We start from the raw sequence: 25,075 nt of genomic DNA, 5'->3' as shown, positions 1-25,075 counted from the left end.
CACTGTGTCAGGGGGGTCAGGATGCCACCAAGCCCCTCTTGTGCTGAATTCAGCCTGCAGCCACAGCTCTGGGCTCGGCCGCCCCCTGTTCCACCAGGATCACCCAAGAAGAGCTCTTATGAGGTAGGTAGCAAAAGGTCAGCCTGAACAACCGCGATCCTCGGGGCTTTAATTCTCCTGTTACCACACCAGCAGGTACAAGGAGGAGAAAACTAAATCCTCAGCCCCCTCTTTAGTTCTTTTTCAAAGGCTCCGGCTCTCAAGTGCCACCCACCCCCCTAAGGGTAGCGGGGCACTTCCCTCAGAACGGTTCCCCTAATGATAATCCAGCAGCACGTAATTAGCCAAGGCCCAGGCAAGGCTGGCAGGGACTTATTTCCCATTCTTTTCCACGGTCCCAATAAGACTGCACAAGCTCTCCCCATCCAGGGCAGGCAGCACGGGATCAGCCTGCACAGCTCCCTGCAGGCCTGCCTGGAGGAGACCTGTTTTTGGGGAGCACATGCAGCCAGGGGAAACCTGAGGGACACCTTCAGTACGAAGGTGATTCAAGGTCATCTCTACAGTGAATTTAAACATCAACTGCAAATGAGTTTCCTTGGTGTCTTTCCACTGGCAAGGCCTTAGGTGGTGAAATCTCTGAAGCTGGGGCTTTGCTTTTTCACTCACACCGTGCCTATTGCAGCAGCTCCTGGGCTGTGGCTGAATGCCAGAGCCTGGATACAGGAATTGCTCACATGTATAACAAAAACAAAGTGGTGCTCCATATCACTACAAAGTATTTGAGCACGAGATGTGATCTCACAAAAAAAATAAAATAAAAAAAAGTCATTGCCTGAGTAATCCCACAGGGGAACTACTCGCGTGCAGAGATGCCCTTCAGCGAAGCCCACAGTAGGGTTTGTGGGATCAAAGCCTACGTCCACATGGGCATGTTGCCCTCTGTTGGCTGGTCACTGAGCATAAGGATATTTCCATCACTACAGATACTGGAGATCTGCAGGAAGGGCAACCCCTGCAAGCCTCCCTTTTGGAACTGCAGCCCCAGTCCTAACCCCGCAGCGTGTGCATTTTTTAGCTAGATAAAGTAATCCTTGCGTGCCTGCATTTCTCAGTGAGACTCCCTTTACAGTTCTGATTTTGCTTTGGTTTGTTAAAATCAGGAATCCCAGTGCTTCCCAGATTTTTATGCTGGCTACCAGTGTTGGCCATCGCCCTGCCATCCGCAGGGAGCTCTGGCAGGGCTTGCTGGCTGATGGCAGCTGGCAGTGAGGCTCTCTCAAATCCTGCTAGCAGGACGTGGCAAGCGGTACGCTGAGCTTGCTGACGTGGGGTGGCCTTTGTATTGGATGGTGAATCCCCAGCAGGGAAAGGAAAACCGACAGCACACACACACACACACACTCAAACCCTTCTGAGAGATGCAAAGGGTTTGTAAAAACAGCAATTCTGGTTTGCCTAAAATATTGCGGTAAATCTGTTGCCTTCAAGTCCCTGGGGTGGTTCAGTAATTTCACACAGTGGAAAGAGAAGGAAAGTAAAAAAAACAAGCTTGCTTATATTGCCAAAATCTGCAGCGAGCCCAGCTCTAGCAGCTGCATGGCTCCTGTTGCAGTGAGGCTGCAGCCAGAGCACGCCAGGGAGACAGCGGCGTGCTCGCTTCCCCTGCCCCCCAAGCTGTTTCTGCCTTCCTAGGGCTGTGGCCAGCATGCAGAAGTAATGATCCCACAGCAAAGGCGAAGAAGAGCACTTTAAAAGGCTGCAGGTGCAGGTGGCTTTGCCTTCCTGATGTGTCAAGCTAGCACGCAGCCGCCAGCATCGGGCATCCCACTTTTTAAAGTGTAGCACTAAGGCAAACCCTTGAAGCCAAAGCCCTAATCCGCTTACTCCCTGTGCTGGTCTCATGGAGCTTTTCAGCCGACTCCCCGAGTGAAACATCGTGGTCGGGAGCGCGGGCAGGCAGAGCTGCCCCCTCGTAACAGCGCCAGTGTGTTATGGTAATGAAGCGCCTTTCATTCATGGATCTCAAAGCGCTTTTTAAATGTAATGAATTACGGTTTATGAGCTTATTCTGAGCATGGCAAATTAAAATAAACAGAGATGAAAATTTTTAAAGGTTTTCCCGAACAATAAATTGACAAAGACTTATTATTTTTGTTTTTTATCCTTTGGGGTATGACATTATCCTTCTGTCCCTCATGCCAAAAAAGAGAAGAAAAAAGTTGCTCAGACTTTTATCTTTCCTCATCGCACTGTAATCACCTCTCTTCAGCCTCATTTTCCCCCCAGCTTTTTATTCAAAGAACTGAAGCAGCCTTTGCTCTGCCTCTCTGCCTTGAAATTTTATTTAAAAAAAAGGGACTGGGGGGGGGGGGAGGTGGATGAAGGGGGAAAAAAAATCCCTTTTCCTGACTAATACTAATAATACAGGTCAAAATGTCAGTCTATCTACAATTAAATGCAAAACAAAAAAGGTTTTCCCTTTTTCCCATGGTACAATAGCACTGGAATATAAATTACCAATGAAGATGAAATAATACTTCAAAGCACACAGGGAAAGGCAGCACAATGTTTACAAAGTATTTCCAACCACACGACGAACCATTGAAGCCGAGGGTAACCAATGGACTTCAGGGGGTGTCGGTGAATAGCCTAAAACTAGCATGCGGTAGGATTTCAGGTCCCTATGGTCTATGACCCCACGATATGCTTTGTTTAACAAGGGCAGCTGCAGTTATCAACAGATGTTTCAGCAATAAATAATTGGTATCATCTCAGAAAAGATCCGTCTACCTGGGGAGAGGGCATAATGCTGGAAACGCTGCCCCTCTATTACAGCCGCATTAATCTCCCATCTATCCAGGTCTCTCCGGGAGCTTACTGCAGGTGTTTGTCCTGGGAGAGCGCGGACAAACACTGCGAAGCTGGAGCGCCGCGCGAGGATTGTAAAGGAGGTCAACCTCCGCCATAAATTTCTGTCCGAGGCCACACACACCAAAGAGAAGAAGAAAATAAATACCCAAGGAGCGGCAACCCCCCCCTACCACCGCAAATTTGGGATCCCCGCGGCGTGTGGTGCTGGTGAGGCTGACACCCCGGCTGGCAGCAGCACAGCCCCGTGGCTCCTCGTCGCTGTTCAGCGCCATCATCGTCCTCAAACAAAGCCTGCTGGCCTCATGTGGAAGTCCCATTACCCTCTTGCCTTTTCTGCTCAGGTTTCAGCCAGCTGAGGCCCCCCAAGGGATCCAGTCAAGGGATTTTTGGAAAACTGGCAGGTGACAAGTTGGGCAAGCCCTACTGCAGCCAGCAGGCCTCCCCGCCTCCCAGCAGTGCACATAATGCTTCCCAAACTCATGCTTTGTAGGACTTCAGGCTAACATTTGGCATTTTAGCATTATTACAACCTCAGATCTTTGGGGAAAACACAAACATCCATCTTGCTGGAAACAGAAGTGCACTGTGAACCAGATGAGCGGGCAAAGTGACTGTGCACACTAAGGTGGGCTTAGCACCAAGCAGCTCCCCACCTGCTGCAGCTACAGGGCATGGAGAAAACCCTCTGAAACCACAAGTGAGACGGCCTCAAGCACCACAGCAGCACATTGCCCACAGGAGGAGTGTTGAACTTCATACCAGCAGATCGGGGAGCCTGGCGCTGATCACATCCTGCAGGTTTGTCTTGTCCTCTGGGCCCACGTCTCGTTTGTACTGCCATTTCTCCGGCACAAAGGGCCACTTCATCTCCTTCGCCTCCTCCAGAAGGGTCCTCAAGTCATCGGGAAGCAATGCTGAAAAGGTCAAAGCACAGGTAAGGATACAGCAGGCACAACCGCCACGATGGAGCAGCCACCCTGCGGAGATCATCGTCACCGGGACCTCCACAAGCACCATCCCTCACCCTCGTCTGCTCTGCCCTCCAGCTAAATGGGAGCCACTGGCCATTAAAGTAGTTTTTAGCAGGAAGCAACACGGCTGGGTGGCTGGCTGAGCGTGAGGGGCTGCTGCAGGGCAGGCTGGAGGAAACCTGAACCTCTGTGAGGCAAGGGCTCAGGGGAGCACAGCCAGCCCAGGCTTTGCTTGTGGCAGTAACAAAAACCAGCCTGAAAAGCCACAGCCAGCCTGGGAGATGAGTCTGGGCCGTAGATAGCAATCACACAAAGATCTAAGGGGATGCAGTGAAAAACAAGTTGTATGTTCTTGAGAATAATTATTTAATAGATCATTTGGGAAAAATAGTTGGTCTGGCGCAGCTAAGTCATTCAGGCGGGCTGAGGACCTGGCCTTTCAGGCTTGCAGGGGTGGAGGATGCCAGCTCCCTTCCTTTCAGCTGCAGCCCACGTTTAATTTTCCCTGAAAGAGCGGCAAATCTGCAGCCCCCGTGTGCTGTGCTAACCCTAGGCCAGGCAGGCTCTCTGGCCAATAAAAGTGGATTAACAAGGATTATTGACCAGATGGGGTTAATGGTGATCATCAGCTGCAGATCTAGCCCCTTCTGGCCATTAATCCCCAGAAAAAATGCTGCTTAGAGACCATCATTGCTCTAACAAGGTAATGCAATAAATGTATTACTACATATTTTTTTAATCAACCCTTTATGGATGATTTTAGAAAGCACACAACATAAGAATTCAGTTTTGTGCCCATATTGCAGTGCATTCACCGGGACGTTTTTCCAGAAAGAGTGGTGAGTCTGATACTCAGGGCCAGCTTTCTACAAAGCCACCTTCACAAACACACCACTTTTTCCAACCTAGGTTTTCTCACTTGTTGCTGCCGCTCTGGATACGTCTCCCATCGCACCACACAGCACAGCCGTGCTGTCCTGCTGGTCCCAAGTCTCACCCGAAGAGGCTCGGCCTTCCCCGGCATGGAAAGGTGGCCATGGGCAAGGCTGGGGCAGAGGAGGCCGTGCCTCCAGCTCCCATCCGCACAGCTCCCTTATCCCTGTAATGGCAGCACCCCAAAACCAGCACAGGAGCCACAACACCAAGATGAGATAAGGCAACAGTCAGGAAAAACAAAAACAACCCGTGGGACGATGTGGATGTTGGCATTCTCTCTGAAGCATGCAGATGTTGCTGCTACCCCGTTCTCCACGCCATCCCCAGTTAAACCTCAATCCGACTCCTACTAGATGCACCAAAGAACATCTTTAATATTGAACTTTTACTCTTAGAGGCCTCCTCAGCAGTCAATGCTGCCGAGCTGGTTAGAGGAGGAAGCCAGAGCGAGGTTTTCAGCAGGATTTGGTGATCTAGGCCCTGTCAGCCATCTTTGGGGCTGGGCACCCGTGTAAGCCTAGCTTCGAGCCTGACTCTGACATCTGGTTGTCACCACGTGGAAACGAATGCAATTAGTGTGCTAATGATAATTACGTGGTGCTGTAAGGCAGAAACACCGCGAGTGCACAGTATAGTCGGTGAGCTGGCATGAACAATCTTGTAGCCATCAGCTGAAATCCAGCTCTCAGAGCAAGAATTTACTCCTGCAGCACGTCGGGGGGGGGGGGGAGCAGCAGCAGTGCCTGTGCCAGGAGCATCCCCAGGGTGCCAGGAGCATCCCCAGGCTGCCAGGAGCTGCCGTGAGCCCCGGCTGCTGCGAGCAGGTCCCCAGAGGACAGGATGGAGCCTCCCTGCGGGCTCTGATTGCCCGTTTCCTCCAGCAGCTCACCTGAAGGGCCGTGGCTAATCGAGCGGTTATGGGGGCGCTGATCTACCTTATCTGGAACTAAACCGATTATTTCTCATACGCTGCGGTATTTAATGGGAGAAAAGGGCTGAGGAGGGTGAAGGGGAAAAGCGCTACCTGATTAGGAGTTCAAGAGCCTATTCTGAAGAGAGATAATAAAGCCTAAAAGAATTTGTGATGAGAAAACAAAGTACCCTTTGTCAAAAACAAACAAAGCAAAACAAAACAAAAAAAAAGAGAAAAATCTTCCAGCATCCTTCGCAGAAACCTATATGCCACCCTCCAGCTCAGACAGGCTTAGGTGCTTCAGAAGAAGGCGGCTGACCTCCCAGCGAGAACAAGGGCGTGTGTAAAAACATATTTGAAGCAGCCCTGCACTCCCGAGCAAACAAAGGGTTTTAAAGATCAGATTGACATTATGGTCAAGCCACTCAAGCGAAGCAGCACCAAACACTATTGACACCACACTGGAAAATGGACGGTACTGAAAAAGCGTAATACAAAGTAGAACCTGCACTTACATTGAAATTTTGCAGATTTTTGCTGATGCCTTTATTTTTTCCCCCAGGAATGTCACTTGTATCCCTTACTTTAACTTTCTGTACTTAAATTATCTTTCTGTGTGGCAGAAAGCAGTACATAACCTCCCTACCCTGTACCAAAAGGTGTAATTCACACAAGCTCAGCAATTCAAACGTGGCTTTTATTTGGTGAATAAAAAAGCTGTGGCAATTAAGTTGTGTAGCCCGCTGAAAGTCTGACTGGACAAAACTGAACCAAGTCTATTACCACCTTTCATGATCAGTGTGAGCTGGATTTCCACTGGAATTAATAATATTTTTTTTTAAAAAAAAAACAAAACACTGTCAAGGCATCAGTACAACACCGAAATAAATGCTGGTTTCTAGTAAGATTGCTAGCGTTGAAACAAATGAAGAGCTCTTCCATTACAGCCCTCACTAAATCCTGCTTCCTTTCCTGGTTATTTATTCCAGCCATTAGCCAGCATGGATTTTCCTGGATTTTCCTTTCAAGAGGGATACTGCAAGTTTTTTTTCTTTGGACACCACTTATAGAGGTCACGCACATTTTACAAGATAAAGATTCAGGCAATGAGCTCTTTAATATATTAGGAGAAGCTGACAAACAGAAAGGGCCCTCCCCCAGTCCCTATGAAAGGAGAGGAAATATGTGCCCTTATTCAGAAGTTGCATCCTTTTTCTTTTCTTCTTTTTTTTTTTTTTTTTAATAACTGAAATTTATGTGCATCAGCAAACTTTCGGGCATTGTTCTTCCCCAACTAAACTGTTCCTTACAGCCTCATGTTTACTGAAGCCTAAAATTAGAACTGACAGCAATTCACCGCAACAAAGTGGGCTGCTTTCCCCTGCCTGCCCGCAGCCCACGGCCCATTCACGGCCCCGAAATCCAGTCGTCTCTTGACTCTCATCTGCCAGGAGAATTAAAATAGGGTAGGGCCGAGGAGCAACCGCCTGCCCTGGCCCTGCTGCTGCCCTCAGGGACCTCACCCTGGCACTGTTGGTATTGCTGCTCCTCTTCCTCGTGGGTGTCAGCCTTGGCCGACAGCAGGGTGTCCAGGGCACGCTTGCAGTCCTGCAGCAGCGCGGCCACCGCACCGTGGTTGCTCATGGTGCCCAGTCCTGCTCTGCTGCCAGACGGGTGTCCCCGGGTGTGTGGTGAGCGGTTGCTTAGGAGAAGATCCCGTCTGGGTTGGGGTGCCTGGTGAGAAAAAAAGAGGGGGGAAAATGATTACCGAAAGCATCGCCAATTATCTGAACAGCTCAAGCAGGGGGAAATAAGAAGGGGAGTACATGAAAATACACCCTAGGAGCAGGGGTCTGCTTCTGTCTGAGGCTGGCTTTCCAAACATTCATCCAGATACCTGGCTCGCCATGAATTTTCCACTGCAAGCCCTTCATTTGCTTATGACATTGCCAGTGGTGGTGCAGGAAAAAAAATAAAAAGCTTTCCACCCCGAGCATCTGGCTCACTGTCTGCCAGAGCCATTTGGAACAGCTCTCAGAAATGAAATGCGGAGGAAATGCTTTTTTTTTTTTTTTTTTTCATAGCAAAACAAATTTGGTGGTGGTTTTCCTTCGTGAACTACTCCCATGGTTTGAAGCAACGTGGTCAGAAACAGCCACTGAAAACATTCCTAAAATCAGTGAAGCTGTAAGCTTCTGAAGTGGGACGGGGAGGGCGAATTCACGCACAGTGACACAGTCGGCTCTGCTGATGAAAAAAAAAAAAAAAACAACAACAAAAAACCACTTGCGTTTCAGCAGCTGAATTTCTGGACAGTGTTTTCCCTTCCACTGCAGCTCCAGGGCAGCTGGGTCGCGGGGCTGGTGGCAGACAGCCCGTGCCGTCAGCGGCGCTGGGAAGAGCGAGCCGCCAGCCTGAAAAGCAGAGGGCAGAGGAGATGCACTCATGCAAAAGCAGAGCGAAGGCAGGTGGAGCAGGGCGAGGGACAGCATTCATCAGCACGGAGCCCGCAGGCAGGAGCCGGTCAGCAGGGCTGCGGCTGGCGCTGCAGATGGAGGTCAGAGAAAGGAGAAACGAGGCGAAGACGGGACAGGGAGATGGAGGGCAGGAGCACAGGCACGCAGGAGCAACAAGGTCGGGCAGGTGCAGAGCCCCGGGCACAAACCCAGCTCTCATGTCTGCTGTTGGGGTGCTACCGAGGCACAAGGGCTGCACCCCGCTTCTCTGTGTGGACAGGTAGAAACCTCGCGTGGGGGGAAGGCAGATTTGTTGGTGTCTGTGGGATGCCCGCCCTGTGAGCACATCCACAGCCCAAACAGAGAAAAAGCACCCAGAGGAAGAGCGCCGGTGTCATTGCTGTGTTTGTGGCTCTCAGCTGGCCAGCTCTCTGCTCAGAAAGCTGTTCAAAAGCAACCCACCAGGAAAAATAATCAAATAAAGCGTACAGCTCAGGTTAGAGCACTTAGATTGGGGTCTGCACTCAGGTGCAGTTCCAGCAAAACACTGGGGTGGGATTTGGGCTGTTTTGCCCGTAGTCTCTTGGGCCCCCAGAAGTCCTAGGCACAGAAATGCAGCTGGCACCGAGCAATGAAGCAGCCAGAGGCAGGGCTGGAGACACAGCTGCAGCGTGGGTCCTCCAGGAGACCGGCAGCCCTGCAACACACAGACATCTGCGCATGGCTACAATGCCCCCAGATCATACTTTTGGGACAAGCCAAGCCCTCTCCTCCTAAGCTGCTAGATCTGGAAAAGCTGGGCCGGCTGCTGGTTATCCATCAGGGAAAAGCAAAGCGTCCCCCTCTGCCACAGCCGCCGTCACACACCTACGGCAGCGTTGCTTGCCCTGCTGAGCACAGCGACAGCTGCTAATTGATTTATCTGATTACACAGCCCTGCGCGGAGCAGCGCGGCCGTCCCACGAGTACCTCCCAGGTTGGGACGGAGCATCCCCGCCATCTGGCCCTCACTCTGCTCCTTTGTGTAATTGATTTCTCAAAAGTCCCCTTTCCTCAGGAGCCCTCTCCAGTAGCTGCCACGCAGGCGTACCTCGGACCCACTGCTTCCTCGCAGCCCTCGCAGATACACGCCCATAACCAAATTTTCTACAAGGATGCGCTAAAGCAGACAAGTGCTGGGCCACTTGCCTTTACCAAAACCCACCACAGCACCGAGAGCATCCAAGGCGGCTCGCAGACATGCTTCAGCTTATCCACGTTGCAGCCCGAGCCCCAGAGTAGCCCTAAAGCTGGCTGGTGGAAGGCTGCGGGGCCGCAGCCAGGGCGATCGCATCGGGGCTGTGCTGCAAGCCAGAGCCCCGCGGCTTTGTGAGCCGCACGGCGCGCGAGTCGCACAAAGGGTGGACGGGGCTTAGCAGGGAAGCTTAAATTAGTGTAGAAGTACAGCACGTGGCTTGCCAGGATTGCAGGGATTTAACTCACCGGGAAACTGCCGGATCCGTAACAGGGATATACACACAAGTCAGTGAGTGAGAGCTTGTTCTTCGAGTACATTTTTTTTTTTCCCAAAGAACTAAATAAACAGCACGGACGCTCAGCGCAATAAATAATGATTTACAGCAGCAGGGACAACAATGTGGTGGAACCACGTAGGGCAGTGCAATAAACTGCAGGGCTAGTGCTCAGAAAGGAGACAGCCTTTTGACTCCTCTTCACTAGGGGCAATGACTCGCATCATAAAATCAGCTTGAAACGCACCGGAGAACCTTAAACGATAGCAGCACCCTTTGCACAGATGCCACTTTGCAAGCTGTGCTTTGTAACAGCTGTAGCGCTGAATCGCAGCTGGGGGACAGAAACAACAACGGGCAGCTTGCGGACCTGTGGCAAATCAGGGCTGGAGACCGCAGCCAGCAGCAGCACCAGCACAGGCGGCTGGGGGCCCTTGGGACCCTGCAATGGTCACTGGGTGCTTTGTGACAGCACCGATAAACCCCAACACGCAGCATTTTAAGGGGATGTAGTTCTGAGATGATAAAAATTAAAAGCAGGTTCCAAAATTACTTAATATACTAGAAAGTTGTCTAGACAAAGATGATTTCTAAAGACACGCCAACAAATGCTTTAGCTGCCACTTTCAAAACACATAATAAAAACGATTTTACATCAGACTGAGGCCTTGAGCATGTTCTGGTGACAAAAAGCTCCTTTACACCAGCTTTGTGCACAGTTGTTTGTTTTTTTTTTTTTAATTATTATTTTTTAATGGTTGATGCAGCTATTATACACTTTAAAACAGAAATGATGAAAAAACGTCTGTGCCATTTCATTTCTGGTGGAGCCTGGATTAAAGTAACTCCTTGCATCGAATATGATGAATAAAAGCACAAAGGTCTCAGGGAGAGGGAAAGTGTGTTTCTGCAGAGCCCTCTAATCGGAGCTGGGATTCAGAACAAGAGGGAGGGAGGGAGGAGGAGGGAGGAATTGGGTGGGCTACAGAGAAATGATCTCTTTAATAAGAAATGGGCCATACTGTGACATTTCAGAGCCCTTGGGCTAGAAGACCAAAAGATCTGTCAAGAGAAAGGAATTTTAAGTTATACTGTGGATAGGAGGGAGCCTGGGAGTCAATCGGGCCAGTTTAAGACTACAATTAGCTTCAGAGGCTTGAGGAAAAAGATGTAATTGACGCATTCAATACAGCAAGCATAACAAGCATTTGTTTCTCAGACAACATCATTTGGGAAATTTTCCACGGCATTATGGTCCTGAAACACAAATTAGAGATCGCCAGACCTTTTCTTGCTGAAAATATATTATCCTAATTTTCATCTTATTCAGGCTACCCTCCAATTCCAGCGAGACTAATGAAGAGGAAGCAAAGACCTGATGAGTTCCATGTGGAGGCTACGTTTATGGATTAATCCCAACAGGGAGCAAATAAACCTTATTCCCAGAGCTCTCAGTTGGGACTCGACACAATCAATTGAGGAACGGGTAGTTATTTATGACTGAGGCTGTTTTGACTTTCAAATAAACATTTTAATTATTTTAAGTGCTATGCTGGAACTTAGAGTTTGAGCGCTGTTTTAATTTTGATGCCAGCTATGCCTTGCTCTCCTCCCTCCTAATCCCAAACCACTCTGGTCATTACGATACCATGCATGTGATCCCGGTTTTCATGCTAGTAACGCTTGAAAGCATTGACCAAAGCAAAATCCTCCGGCCAGACTGGGGAAGAAGGAAGGCTGTGTGCTGCATGTCTGCAGTGAGGAGGTCTGCCTGAGCTTCTTCGTGCTTGTGCTTGCTTTATCAGGCGCACCCCTCAGCGTGGAGCTAGTATACGTGAAAAGAGCATCCTCACAGAGGTGCCAGCTCTGAAACTCGTTTGCACTCCCTGATCCACCCTTGGTGCAATATTTTTCTGCTCTTGCCTTCCCAAGCAACTTTCAACAGCTGTCACTGAAAGAGCAAGAGAACATTTATTTTTCCTTCAGCAGGTAGCAGGGAACACACACATCCAGGGCACCCTTAACTCTTCCCCATCCTGTGGATTTGTGTGAGAGCTCTCTGCAACCCTCCACATTACCTGTGTCCAAAATATCAGGCTCAGCTTCACTGTCAAATTAGGTAACTTGAGGGAAAGGAAAAAAAAAAAAAAAGAAAAAAAAAGAAAACTTGCTTAAGATGATTTAGTATCGCAAGCAAAAGTTTCAGTAATTAAGTTAATATCATCTTCCAGAGAAAGCAAATTCAGTTTCCTATATCGGTACAAGATGCTTGTGCTTTCCTAGAGCATTTACCTTGCTTGCCAGCACATGGAGGCTTGGCGACGTGAGAGAGACAAAGATGGTTAAAAAACAACAACAGAACCCATTTGCTGGGGATCTATCTATTTATTTATTTATTTAACTCCTCCAGCTTAAAGATTAGATGTTTTATTTCGGTAAAGCTGGATATACCAACTGGCATTGGCTGTATTAAAATAAGGAAGAACCTCAATCAAAAAGCCTCTCCTAAGGCAAGCTTTCTTGTTAATATGCACCAACATGAAAGGCTTTCTTTTCATCCTATACAACTACAGTGTGTGTAAATTGCAGGGGGCTCATTGGCATAAATCTTGGCTGTGACCTCTGAGGTAAACTGGATTTACATTACTTTCTGACAAGAATTAAATGAAGGCCTTGTGGATATATGAACAGCCTTCTAGACTGCAACAGATGGGCACGAATGTGCTCCCTAGGCAAACTATCAGTGACATCTGTGTCCTCCAAATTCTGGTGGTCTCAGCCAATTAGCAGGCAAAAGGGGGGAAAAAAAAAGGCAGCCGCTGCACAGCTACCCCAGCCAGAGCTGAGCAGAAGTGCTTCTGTTTAGAAATGGGATCAAGAACAGCCTCCAGCAGCACGGGGACGGTTGTCTGCCTGGGCACGACACGACAGAAAGCGCTGAGGTAATTAGAACAGATATTAATATGGATACAGAACAAATCCCAGCTTCGGCTAAGCCTGCGTAAGACTAGGGTAATGGGCTACCGTGATGGATTTACCCTGATATAATGACAGGCAGAGCTTTATCCACGCTAAACGCAGAGACGGGTCCAAAGCCCGCCCAGTGCTTACTGCAGCCAAGCTGAGCACTGCAGGAGCCCAGCTGCAGCCCCACAGACCTCCAGCCCCACAGACCTCTATCCCAAAGGCCTCCAACCCCACGGACCTCCAGCCCGGCTCCCCTGCAGCACTGATGGCTGAACCCAGCCATGAAGCTGGTGCCCGATGCCCACCAAAAGCACCTGCTCTTTTGCCCAGGCAGTGGCTTCACAGAGGGGCCAGGGTGTTTGGGCTCCTTCCCTTCATCGCTGCTATCTCATGCACTGCTAGGGGATGCCAAAAAAAAAAGGGAATAACCGAGGGGAAGATCAATAAATTAAAAAGTTCTAAAAAAAAAAGACATAATGAATTTGGTACAGCACATATTTTTAGATCAAAGATGCCTTTGAAGTGACAAACCCCTAATCCATAAACCACTGAAGCACTTCCTTTCTCTCCCAAACTACTTGTTGTCAAATAAAATGGAAGTTAAGGAAATTATCTTTATCTGAAAATGGCCAAAAGAAGCCATCACCTAATGACAGCCTTGTCAAAATGACAATTGGGGAAATTGTTAGGCAGGCGAGGCCTAAGGACCGGAGGCCTAAGCTTGCTGTTTGCTCTAATCTGGTCAGGCAGGCCCCACACAATTCCAGCCAGCTTGCTGTGTGAAACAGCCAAGCCTTTGTCAGCCTGAGCAGGGGCTGGGAAGACTTCTCTTTCATGAATATGTATCACCACCCCTCCACGTCTACAGAGAAAAAAGCCTTCAAAATTAAAAAAATATATTTATATATATTCACATATATAAAAAATAAAATAGACAACAAGACACTACCACCAAAAAAAAATAAAATAAAATGTTCAAACAAAAAAAAGCTATGGCACCATGCAGGGTGAAAAACTACTCAGTAATAAAAGCTGACATTATGAAAGCAGAGCCAGAGAGATCTTCCCAAAGGCTTTCCTCAGACTCTGACTCCCCAGCACGAGGGGAGGAGGCACTTCAAGACACCACAGAAGGAAAATGTCCCATTGGGGTTTACGAGGCCTACCACCATGCTCTGCATGGAGAGTGTGCCCGAATGTGCTGTGTGGGTGTCAAAGCCCACGCCTGGTGCTGCAGGGCCCCGTGAGCACTCTGCTGGCTTGTGCCAGGGCACGTTGTGCCTAGCAGCCCAAGATCCTCCACTGGCAAAGGCTGCAAGGCCGGGCACTGAGGCAGCGTCATATCAGGGTCCCATACAGCTTACATGACATTAAATTACACGGCATTAAAAATAAAGATGACTCCTGGTTTAATAAGCACCATAATCAATCACTGTGGTGAATTAATGCTATGAGAGTGGTCTCCCCGAGGTGCAACAACACAACCGAGGCTTTCAGAGGTGGCCAAGTGCTCGCAGGAGGGCAGTTTTCTGAGGGGTGTTCATGACACTCTGCAAACACAATCCTTTACAACAGCTCAAGTCATATAGTTTGTCATCTCAAGACATCTCCCCTTGAAGTTTGGGGCGTTTTAAACATATGTGCCATATTAAGCTTCAAAAATTCAAAAGACTGACATAAAACTGAAGGAGGAGAGCCACACTGAGTCTACTGGACTGCCAGTTGAAACTAACAGACAGCAAATGACAAAAAAAAAAAAAAAAAAAGAAAAAAAAGGACAAAATGGCTCAGAAACACAAGTCAGAAATATTGCATCTCTGCAGGATTCATGCTGAAACTCATATACGCCCAAACATGCTACCTAGAGCAACAGAAGGGTGAAAATGCAGGATCGAACCAAGATCACACTTGTTATAGAAAACTCCAATTAAGATATTTTAAGATGTGGCAAGTGCTGTCTCTGCTGGAGAGCTCTAACATTATTAAAGTATTCACCAGCATTGGAAAAGTTACTTTTAAGTGTTTCTTGTTATCTTCTAAACTTTTCATATAAGACTTCAAATCAGACCTTAATTTATTATAGATTGTGGTGATGCTACAAACTTCACTTTTTTGCTAAGCAACAAACAGAATATAAAAGTTTGACTTCCAGCAGAGATATCAAGACACAATGCTCAATTTTGAGGGTTTACAATATTATGCAATGTTTGCTGTAGACATTACCATTTCATTAGCATATTCTGCTTTACATGAAATCCAGCAATGAATGCTGTCCCTGATCTAAGGCTAATCCTCTTTAAAGAGCTACAGGCTATATTACATGTGGCCACAGCCACAGTTGTGCCATGGCTGAATCACTTTGAAGCCTATTGAACAGAGTTCCCTTGTGAGACTATACACAAACCCGTAAACCAATGCTGCCTGTGCTGTGAAATCCCACTGTTTTTCATCACCGAGATTTTTTTTTGTAAGGGGCACAGCCACCCTAGTCCCAAGTGAGGGATGAGATACAAGGCTGCCTTCCCCACCTCTCAATGACAAGTTACATCTGAAGCACATATATGCCCGAGGTAATGCAAACACCTTGCTCCTAAACACCACTAACTGGCTCACAGGGATGCTCTGTCTCACAGACAGGCTTCTGAAATATGGCAGGTTACCACGGCTCACTCTTCGAGGCTGACAGCCAATATATATATATATTTTTATATTTTTTGGTCACTTAGTTTTAGGATGCCAGCTGGAAAGCAAGAGTGATATCACAACGACTGACCAGAAACTACAATTAAAGCCTACATCTGAGGAAAACCACATGCCGTATATAAATAAAAGTTTATTTTAGGGCTTATCTTAACTCTTCAAAATTACTTTTACTTCACTGGAGTCTAGAACAATCGTCACAGTGTTTATATGCCAATGGATCTGCTTCCGAACAAAAGAAAAGAGATTTTTCAGTATAGAAAATAGACCTTATCATTGTTAGAATCTTATCAACTCCCAATACAAAAATACTCACCACTAGACAAGCTATGTGTTGTGATGCCTTTGATTAAAGCTGATATGTGGCCACCTTGAGAAACCACAGCTTTGGACGGTTTCCACAGTTTAGGTCTTTAGAACAGGAAACAGCAAAGAGCAGAGAACATCAAGCTGAAATGCAAGGGTTATCACTGAGGGAGAACATACTTTCCTCAGCTGTAATCACTGCAGGAAACCTGAACTATTGTTGTAGTTCTAGCAAGGAGAGCTCTCAGGTCTCTTAACGGCCAGAGCTGGTCACTGGGATGATAAAGGTGAATAATTCCATCATGTAATAGTTGTGACTCACCAAGTCTCCTCTTGTTTAGGTCGTCAGTGTGAGGTTTGATACAAAGGATGGGCTTCCACATGCATGCCCTCTATTGCACAGAGCTAAGCCAGGGTGTCACACTGCATGCTGTGCTACCTACAGCAACACAGACGTCTCTTCAGCAAGCCTGTTTAAGGTCCAACCACATGGAGCTTGTAAATCTGATAAGGTCAATGACTGACATATCAGGGAGACTCTCCAGGTGAGGTTCAGAGGTTATCTGCAGGCAGAAAAATGTCAGAACAATACATGGATTGCATACTTCTTGTAAGCAACTACAGAAGGAAAAGCTTTATCTGTATGCCAAGTATTTTCTCTTTCTGGTTTGAGCGGAGTTCCACAAAATAACAAACACGAGATGTCTATGCCAGCTGGAAGTGTAGTGACCTACAACCAGGGGATCAGAACTTCAACCAGTAAATCACCTCCAGGTAACAAAAGAAGGGAGATGACCACCAAATACCCGAAAGCTGGACTCCCAATTATTGGTAAACAAAGAGAACTCCAGTCGGCTCACTAACAAAAGCCCCACAGCTTCCTAACTATGTTTAGAAAACACAGGGGACTCTTTTATTCAACAGCTAGGAGGAATGAGCACAGCTACAATCAGCAGCTGTGCACAGAGCACTCATCCCCAACACGTTCCTAAGGTACACAAATGATTTTTCATTTCCAGCTCTACTGAAAATCATTAAGACACTCTTTGAAAAATGTGATGCTCCATCATGCCTAAGTCTCCGGTCTTTGTTCTAACTTAAAAAACAACAATAACAAACCAAACCAACCAACCAAAACAAACAAACAAAAACAACAGGGAAGAACTGACAGTTTTTCCTTTGTATCAGGGCTAAAAGATGATTTGCTTTTAATTTTGAGCAAGAAGCAAGCACCTGCTCTATGGCATCAAACCTCCCTTACTTTCCTTTTTCCACTCCTTATCCTATGAAAGCTGGAGTTACGGGAGCTCTTTCCCACAGAGCTGCATGAACCTTCCTCCAAAGCCACAGCTGTCGATAAGAGGGGACTCCAAGGCACAGGGAACATCTCCACCTCTTTTCACAGCATCCCCGCTATGTTTTCTCTCTCTAGCCCTCAGTGTCTGCCAGTTCTTTGTGAAGAGGGCAGCCATCCCCTAGCCAGAGTAAGGAGGGAAATGTTGAGGCCCTTCTACTGGGTCAGGTCTCAAGGATCTTGTAGTGTGATGCCAACAGAGAGAAGTCTGTTCCTCTTCCCAGCTTATTCCTGGTATCTACCACACTTGCTTGCTGCCCTGTGGCTGTGTGCTTCCATTTCACAGGTGGCTGGGCTTGAGCAGCAAGGGCAGACTGGAGATGAAATAGAAATAAGGAAAGCGGGGAGCAGGAAAGCACCCAGACAGAGGGAGAAAAGCCCCACTGATAAAACAAAGGGTGGAGGGAACAACAGGGTAGTGAGAAAAAACATCAGGAGGATGGTGAGAAATGAAGGGGAGAAGCTAGAGGGGGGAAAACCAGGACATGCTTGGAAGAAGGACAAAGGGCAGATGACGTGGAAAGAAAGAACTCAAGAGAACTGGGACAGTGGTGCAAGTAAAGTCCATCTTGTAAGAAAGGGTGTTCTTTGCTAGTCAGAATGAGCTCCCTCAGACTGACTTTGCTCAGGTTGGATGAGAGGGAAATGGAAAAGTTCTTTTGTCCTGAGTAAAGAAAGAACAAAGAAGTAAATAAAGCACAGGGGGAACTGCACTCCTTTTTCCTCTGGCATTTCTCTTCACTGCTTTGTGGTTCCTGCAAGTGCAACGTGAAATTTCAGTGAAAGCAACCCCTTCTTGTGCTTATCTCCTCCTCTCACACTGCGATCCAGCCGAATATCCTGCTTTATACTCGGACTGCATGTCTTTGAGGAGGGACTGTTTCTTTCCCCTTTGAGCAGGAGGCACTTGGCTGCTCTAAGGTCACAACAACTAATTGCAGAACCTGGCTGTGGGTTGCTGCTTGCTCTGTTACACCTTTCCCAAATGAACTCGTGGAAGTTACCACTGAGATGAGTACCATTAGCTTGAAGTGTCACACGAGCTCTTGCAATACAAATTGCCATTTCCTCTGCCTGATCAAACATTGCCACCTACCGGCCCCCCGTGCAGGTCTGTGCTGGGCGCAACACCGCTGAGAAAGCCACAGTACCATGGAGGGAGAAATCCAGCTGCCAAAAGAGGGTCATCAGCGAGGCACAGAAATTGTGCTCAGCATTTACAAGCTAGTTACCTGTCACACCTAAATCTCTCCTGTTGCACGGTGGCAAACCCAGCCTGAAGCTGTGACACCCACACCTGTGAGTCCAGCCGCGGCAGGGCTGGGCAGAGCTGCAGTAAAATCTCAGCACCACTGAGATCAGGCCAGACCTGCTGGTGATCCAACAGGATAAGGACGCTTCCATGACGTTAAGCTAAACAGCGGAGCAAAATAGCAGGTGTCAGACTGGTCCGGGCTGTTTCTAGTCTCAGGTCTTGCCCTGCACATGGGTCCACAGAACAGCTTTTAGGCAGCAAAAGAAACACAGCTATGAAGAGCGGGATTCCTGAATATCCACACACCATTATCAATGAGTTCCCAGCTTTTGAGTAGGCTAGGCAGATCACTAACCACTGTGCCACTTGCTCAATGGGCAAGAGCAACCAAAAAAAAACCCAAACAGCCAGTCCCAAAAGACCAAAATCTCGCATTGGGATGCTTTACTGAATGCTCCTAAAACTTGTCAAAGCACTGGGAGGAAGTTTGCAGAAAGGGTTTTCATGTTTAGTCGCTTAGAAAGAATTAGCTGGAACACGGATATCCAGAGGGAGTCCTTTCACTCACTAACCCAGAATACACTTTCTATGATTCTTATGACCTAACATGAACTGCCCCAAAATAGGAAGAATCCGACTTCCCTTCAGTGACGCTCAGCTTCTCAGAAAGTGATCCTTTTCACTTTTGATCACAGTGATCAAAAGGTTATGAAAACTTACGAGTTCCTAGTATTTCTCCATTGATTTGCCTGTTTGGGACCTAGACTTACCTGAAGCCGTAGGAATCAGACCAAAGCTGTTAGAAAAACAGCACAACAACCAACCCCAACCACCTCAGTCATTCAGCCTACCATAGTTGCTCATTACAAATACATAATTAGCCCCAGCAGATAGCCTTGCTAATATGCCACTGATAAGCACACAGACACACCAGATGCAGGAAACCATTATTTTAAAGTTACAAGCAGGGCTTTTTCAGGAACTTCCTTCTCCCTTATTACTGGCAAGGCAATGAACATGGGTGCCTGACACACAGCCAGACAGAAGGCACCCTGAGAGGAAAGTACGGCTCCAACCCACTTCTATGTCCACGTCCAGCACTGTCGCTGCAATCCAGTCCCAGTGTCTCGTCCACTATGCCACGCCAGCCAGCTCCGTGGGCTTTGCACTTCTATTCGCAGTTTCACTTCTGAAGGAAATTCAATAATCGAAAAAAAGGAAAAAAAGAGAAGTTAATGCAACATAGGAATGGACTCTAGTACACCGAGTAACTTTTTTTTGTAGGCAGTAATTGCGGCTACACCCAGAAAGCCCCAGGAGGACAGAGTGCCGGGGATTTTCTGTTTTAGGGGAAAGGCTGCGATCATTTTGCTGAAGCTGGCAGCAATTCAGGCAGCGCGAGTCTTAGGGCCGGGAGGAGCGATAAATCCAGTCCCAGACATCTCCTGTATGAAGTCACACAGCTCTGTATCAAATTAAGAAACTAATAGGAAAGACGTAGTTGGCGCGAGGCGAGCTAATGCCATAAAAAAGTGAAATAAACAGGAAGAGCACTGACATACCTCGGCAGCTACAACTGAAGTAACCTCACCGGGAAAGCTCTCTCCCGGCACCGAGGCCTTGTAAAGCGGCTGTATGCGGAAGCAAAGGTCTGGCAGGAATTACAGCAGGCAGCACACGCTGCGCGTTGCACAACGCTGTGCTTTCCAGAAGGCGCCTGGCCCTGGTGCGCCAGCACACGCACCCAGCCTGCCTGCCGCGGCCCCGCTGTGCTGGTAAGTGAGCGAGCGGCTTCAGGGAATCGCTTCTCCTGCTCGGCTTCTCACGGGCTCCCTGCAAAACCTTGTTGGAGCCCTGCTGCAGGGTGCAGAGGGAGCCAGGCACACGCAGCAGAGCTATCGGGACTGATAAAAGCTCCTACAGGAGTGCGGTAGCGAAAGAACCTAGCAACCTACAGGTGATTTACCTGTTTATTGAACAAATAAAAGGAGCCCGCAAATGAAATACAGCTCATATGACCCAGCACAGGCATTTAACTGCGTAGGCTCCAGCTCACAGTCCTTACCGGGGCACAGCACTACACATACACAGAGCAGTGCAGGACTGAGGCTGAGACAAAGCCTTTCGCTCTGTGCCCTGCCTCTCGTTCATGTGTGGGAGTAATCTTGCTTAATAAGTAAATTGCAGCAGCTGAAAGGCAGGGAATGGCTCATTTTTCCCACCGCGTGGCTGGGTTGCATCAGAATTTCTAGCGAAATGGATTTTCGGCTCAGCTTGGTTCAGCAGCGAGGAGAGGAGGCAGTGCCACGGAGCTGCTTAGAGCACAGGAAAATAACCGAACGCTTTTTAGTAACAGTGAGCTGTTACTTCGGAATCATGCCTTGTAATTACTACATTTTGTTTGTGTTCAAAGCGTTAATTTTGGAGGTGGGAAGTGAAACTGAAACTACTTATTCTTCTGAAAGCTTAACCTGCCACCTCTGCAGCACGCGCTTCTCGCCAGCGGTGTGACCACTGGCTTGAGAAAAGTCCTCGGTGAATGTGAGATTTTCAGATGTCCAACCAAGACCCCAGCCGAAGCTGAGCTCCAGCCGCTTTTCGGAAAATACCAAGACGCCACCAGCACGTGCAGAGCAGAGCCTGGCTGTTCTCAAGGCGTGAAGCCGCCGCCACCCCTGGCACCGGAGCTCCCCACCACATCCCGGCCCTCGAGTCCCAGCTCTACGGGGCCCAGGGGCACAGGTGAGGAGGGGTCCGGGCCCCTGTGGTGGCCTCAGGTGGTGGGGGAAGTGAAAGGGCCTCTGGGGGCTGATGAAGGCCAGCATGATTTTAAAGAAAGCCTTCTTCAAACCCTCATTCTGCACCACCCCTGCCCCAGGGTTTGTGGTCACTTAAAATGAAAGGTAAATAACAAGATGGATGCTGCTCTTTTTCTTGGTAGGCATGCTGAAGCCTTCTGCTCAGATAGGCAGGGTGGTCTGAGCTCTGACCTGAAGGTAGGGGGCTGTGGCTCTTGCCTATGTTGCTAAACACCCACCTGGGAGCCCTGTGGTTCTCAGGTTAGGTAACCGTGTTTGTGATTCTCAGCGTCACGCCTCTGCATCTAAAAATAGGGATACTGATGCACACTGAAAGAAACGATGTTGAGAGAAGGGAAAATGGTAAAATCATGACAGTTTGACCCAAGTGAAAGTACAGACAACAGCACTGTAGTGGGCTACCTTAGAGTTGCAGGAGAAATCTTGATTTTCAGTAGGGAAAGTTTCCTTCTCCAGATAGTATTCTCCAAAACCTTTTTGCTGCCCCCGTATGATCTAGCAACGAAAAGCTCTTTCAGTATTGATTTGGCATCAAACTCAGCCCGAGACTTGAGACAGAAAACTGTTTCTATAGACTGATTTGTGAACTAAGTGAAATGATGTGGGTTTTCCCATTAGCCTAAGCTGACCTCGTGTAGCATCCTGCAACCTCTTACACAGGTTACACGAAACAGCAAAGAGCAGAAGGAAGCGCAGAAGACAGCCCATCCTCCTGCTCACATAGCTCACCCAGCATGGCTCAGATGCCCATAAAACAGCAGGTTAAATTGTAAGCTTGAGTCAGGATGATTCGATGAATAGAACCAGTAAAGATAGCTCAGACTTGGTGTGACACGTTGGGAACTTTGTTCCAGAGATGTAAGACTTTGATTGTACTGTTTGATTCCAGTAGCAGCTCACAAATAATGCACTTCTCTGACCAGCAACCGAGAACTCCTCCTCAGGTTACGTAGCCTTTTCTTTCTTCAGCTTCTATTTTCCTGTGTAGGAAGGTAACTTGCCTTCCATGTACAGAGGACCAGATGACAGTGTTTCCTGAGGTGTCTTGTAGATTTATATTTGGATGCACCGTGGTAACTCAGACTTCGGGACGGAATTTAGCTCCTAAGCATGTCCTGTATGGTACTGCAGTGACTTCATGCTGTGATTTTACTTTTTTCTTGTAGCTTTGAGAATTCATTTCACCATGACCTCTTTTGAAGAAGCCGAAACTGAGGAAACAGCAGCATGCCTCCACATGACTTTTTACCATCCTTGCCAAGACGACAAGATGATGTTTCGCTGCCTGAATTTCTGTAAGCGAGAACAGGTCAGGGCAGATGAAATGGCCAAATTCGGCCGTGACCCTAACATCTGCCATTATAACTTGGTGGATACTCGTGTTTCTCGGATTCAGTTTTCACTGCAGTTCTACAGAAAGCCTAACAGCTCAGAATTGTGTTTTGAGATAAAGAACATGAGCAAGAAAACAAAGCTGTTTGTGGACCACACGGAACTGGGTTACTTAAACAAAATCGACCTGCCATGGAAGTGCATCGTTTGTTTCGGGGACTACCAGATTTTAATGGAGATTCAAGAAGGGGAGTCCTTGGATTATTTTGAGACTCACTTATACTTGTCAAAAGTACCAATTTTACAAGAAAAATGCATTCCGTTGGTACAACCCCTACCTGAGAACAGCATTATCCCTTCATTGTTTCCTTCCCAAGGCAAAAGCCCGATAGAGATCGATGAAAATGAGTCATGCTAGCAGAGAGGAGGAGGCTGGATGAGATTTTGAACCTGTGAAACCTGCATGATTTAGGAGCTGAAGGCCATCATCTCAACCTACTTTTTCATGGTTCTCACTTGCTGTACATCAGTCCTCTTACTGTTTTCAGTACCACGACATACTTTGTTGAACAGAAACAAATTCCTGCCACTGCCTTTACCAGGGCGTACGTTCTCTCTGATCTCCACTGTTTTCTACATAAACATATGAGAGATACTTTGAGCCACTCCAGTCCACGGTAGCAGATTCAATTCAAGAACTGTGACTACGTGCCTCATTGATGTATTTAACAGCTTTTAACACAGAGCATTCGGAACAATGTTTTAGCCACACGTTGGTTAGCTAGGGAGGGATGTAATGTCTTGCTGCATTTCTTATACTTTTTTTTTTATTATTTTTTATTTTTTATTTTTTTGCTTTTGACATTAAGCTCTGAACAGTATCTTCAAGCCTAGGTTGTAACTTCCCAGATTTTGCAGTTTAGAGCTACCTTGTCAGCATAGTATATTTAAATTAATGTTTATACTAACTTTGCAGAGAAATCTTCTTTCTATTTGGGATTAAAATATATATATATATATTTTGCCAGTAAAGTGTTTTTGCTTGTGAATGTAAATAAACATGCAATATTTGTGATCATGTTATGTAAAGACCCAGCTAAGTTTTGTAGTAAAGCATTTGGTTGTCCAGTAAAGATTTGTCTTCTTGTACAAGCATAGTCGAAAAACACTTGTGTGAATGAAGTCACTTCTAGGACAGTCCAGAGAAGGACCTTTCACTGCCAGGATCCTGGGCTTGCCAAAAGCGGTGCTGCTCCAAGACAAGAGTCGACAAAAACGCTTTCAGCAAGCCTTCTCCCTATTCTCCCTCCTCACTTCCCCACGCACCTTGCATTCTTATAATTTTATTTTCAGTTAAGTTTTTCTCACTTTTTATAAAATATATTTTATTTTTTTTAAGGGGCTCAGCATTTCGTTAGCACCTCCTTTTCATCAGGTGATTTGGATTGTTTGAAAGACACTAGAAAGGCACAGAATAGGCAAGCATTTTAGCCTCTAGCATTAGGTTACGGAGCAGATGCTATCCTAAACATTCAGGAGATCAGTCTCCTGCCCTATACACTTCCATCCTTACCACTGTAAAGCACTGAAGAGCTTAGAGTTTACCTTTGCAGCATACTGCTATTGACTCCAAACCCATCTGTCTGAGGAATTCTGCGATAAAGTTTACATTTAAGGTGTTTCCTTTTAACTTCCTAACCGCTGAGAATACCTTTCGACTTTATTCATTACAATACAGGAAAACCAGGATGATAACAGAGGGTAGAGTTGTTGAATTACACGATGTACTCTAAGATTAAGAGGAACAACCACAAGCGAGAGAAAGTCTCATCCTTGCCAAAAACACCTTGTTCCCATATTTTCTACCCTTTGAAGTAGCCTCTGCTACCTGCTGCAGTCTTTGGGCTAGATGTGCAATGCAAGACTCGGCTGCCACCTCAGCACCACCGCCTCTACCACACGCCCAGCACCTCAGCCTAGGCAAAGCAGCCCAGCAAGAATCACCACGCCACCAGCCACAGTGCTACAAGCTTCAAAATCACATAAAAAGCCAACCAGCCAATGGCTTTAGATCTGAGTCTTCCTAGTCTATAATTAGACAGTGGCAAATAGCCTGCGAGCACAAGCTGTCTGGAAAAAGAGCACGATGAGAACACAGCCTGAAAGATGCGCTTTCACAAAAGCTTTTATGTGAAGTCAACCTCTCATCTAAAACGCATGGGATTTCTTAAGTTCACAAATTTGGCTCATGTCTGAGGGAAGAGGGAGTGTTTTATATTTCCAGTAAACAGCACTCTTCCCATTAGCGCTCTTAAATGATTTCAGATGACATGCAAGTTCTTGTTTCGTATCACTTGGACTTCAAAAACCAGCACTGTTACACCATTTCTAGTCAGTGGCCCTGTCACACAGGACATTTGCACGTGTCTCCGCTCATATTCATTGCTTACATTTTTCTGTGCTGTTATCTACAGGGAAAAAACCTCAGTCACAACTTTTCAAGTGCAGTACATAAACAGAAGTGTCTACAACCTACTTACCATCTTGCGGCTGTTCTGCAGAGGTCACAGTGCTGTCTCAGTACGTTTTGTACACGGAGAGGGGGGCCCAGAGCAGTGCAATCTGTAGGCACATCTCCAGGAGCCAGAAGAAAACACTGACCTGAGGAATGGGAAACAAAC

The 25,075-nt window shown here is 47.3% G+C and overlaps 2 protein-coding genes across 15 annotated transcripts in view; one reads left to right on the top strand and one right to left on the bottom strand.

Annotated features, from left to right (window-relative positions):
- ALPK1 (alpha kinase 1) overlaps positions 1 to 20,375 on the bottom strand; it is a 40,513-nt gene extending 20,138 nt beyond the window's left edge. For 2 of the 12 annotated variants that reach the window (XM_068681997.1, XM_068681985.1), the window contains exons 1-4: positions 19,806 to 19,943; positions 19,324 to 19,432; positions 7,218 to 7,428; positions 3,634 to 3,788 (exon numbers count right to left, since the gene is read on the bottom strand). In XM_068681997.1, the coding sequence (XP_068538098.1) occupies positions 3,634 to 3,788; positions 7,218 to 7,338 (276 nt within the window). In that variant the 5' untranslated portion in view covers positions 7,339 to 7,428; positions 19,324 to 19,432; positions 19,806 to 19,943. Of the gene's footprint in view, positions 1 to 3,633; positions 3,789 to 3,898; positions 4,589 to 7,217; positions 7,429 to 7,984; positions 8,109 to 19,323; positions 19,433 to 19,546; positions 19,689 to 19,805; positions 19,944 to 20,209 lie in introns of those variants that run through there. The other 10 variants (XM_068681988.1, XM_068681989.1, XM_068681994.1 and 7 more) reach the window with 10 other exon arrangements.
- On the top strand, positions 19,877 to 23,527 carry TIFA (TRAF interacting protein with forkhead associated domain). 3 transcript variants are annotated; one of them, XM_068681999.1, is made up of 3 exons: positions 19,886 to 20,018; positions 20,709 to 20,985; positions 22,229 to 23,527. In XM_068681999.1, exon 3 carries the CDS (start codon positions 22,249 to 22,251, stop codon positions 22,810 to 22,812), a length of 564 nt encoding a protein of 187 aa, XP_068538100.1. In that variant the 5' UTR covers positions 19,886 to 20,018; positions 20,709 to 20,985; positions 22,229 to 22,248; the 3' UTR covers positions 22,813 to 23,527. The 3 variants fall into 3 exon arrangements, 2 of the variants coding, with proteins under 2 accessions (XP_068538100.1, XP_068538101.1); XM_068682000.1 differs by having other exon boundaries at positions 19,894 to 20,018; positions 20,730 to 20,985; XR_011096564.1 differs by lacking the exon at positions 22,229 to 23,527 and having other exon boundaries at positions 19,877 to 20,018; positions 20,657 to 20,848.
- Positions 23,528 to 25,075: the final 1,548 nt, after the last annotated feature.

The sequence above is a fragment of the Anas acuta genome, chromosome 4, assembly GCF_963932015.1.
Source record: "Anas acuta chromosome 4, bAnaAcu1.1, whole genome shotgun sequence".
Classification (NCBI taxonomy): domain Eukaryota; kingdom Metazoa; phylum Chordata; class Aves; order Anseriformes; family Anatidae; genus Anas; species Anas acuta.
Note: the sequence above shows the minus strand (reverse complement) of the source record. Positions and strands in the feature narration are given on the sequence as shown.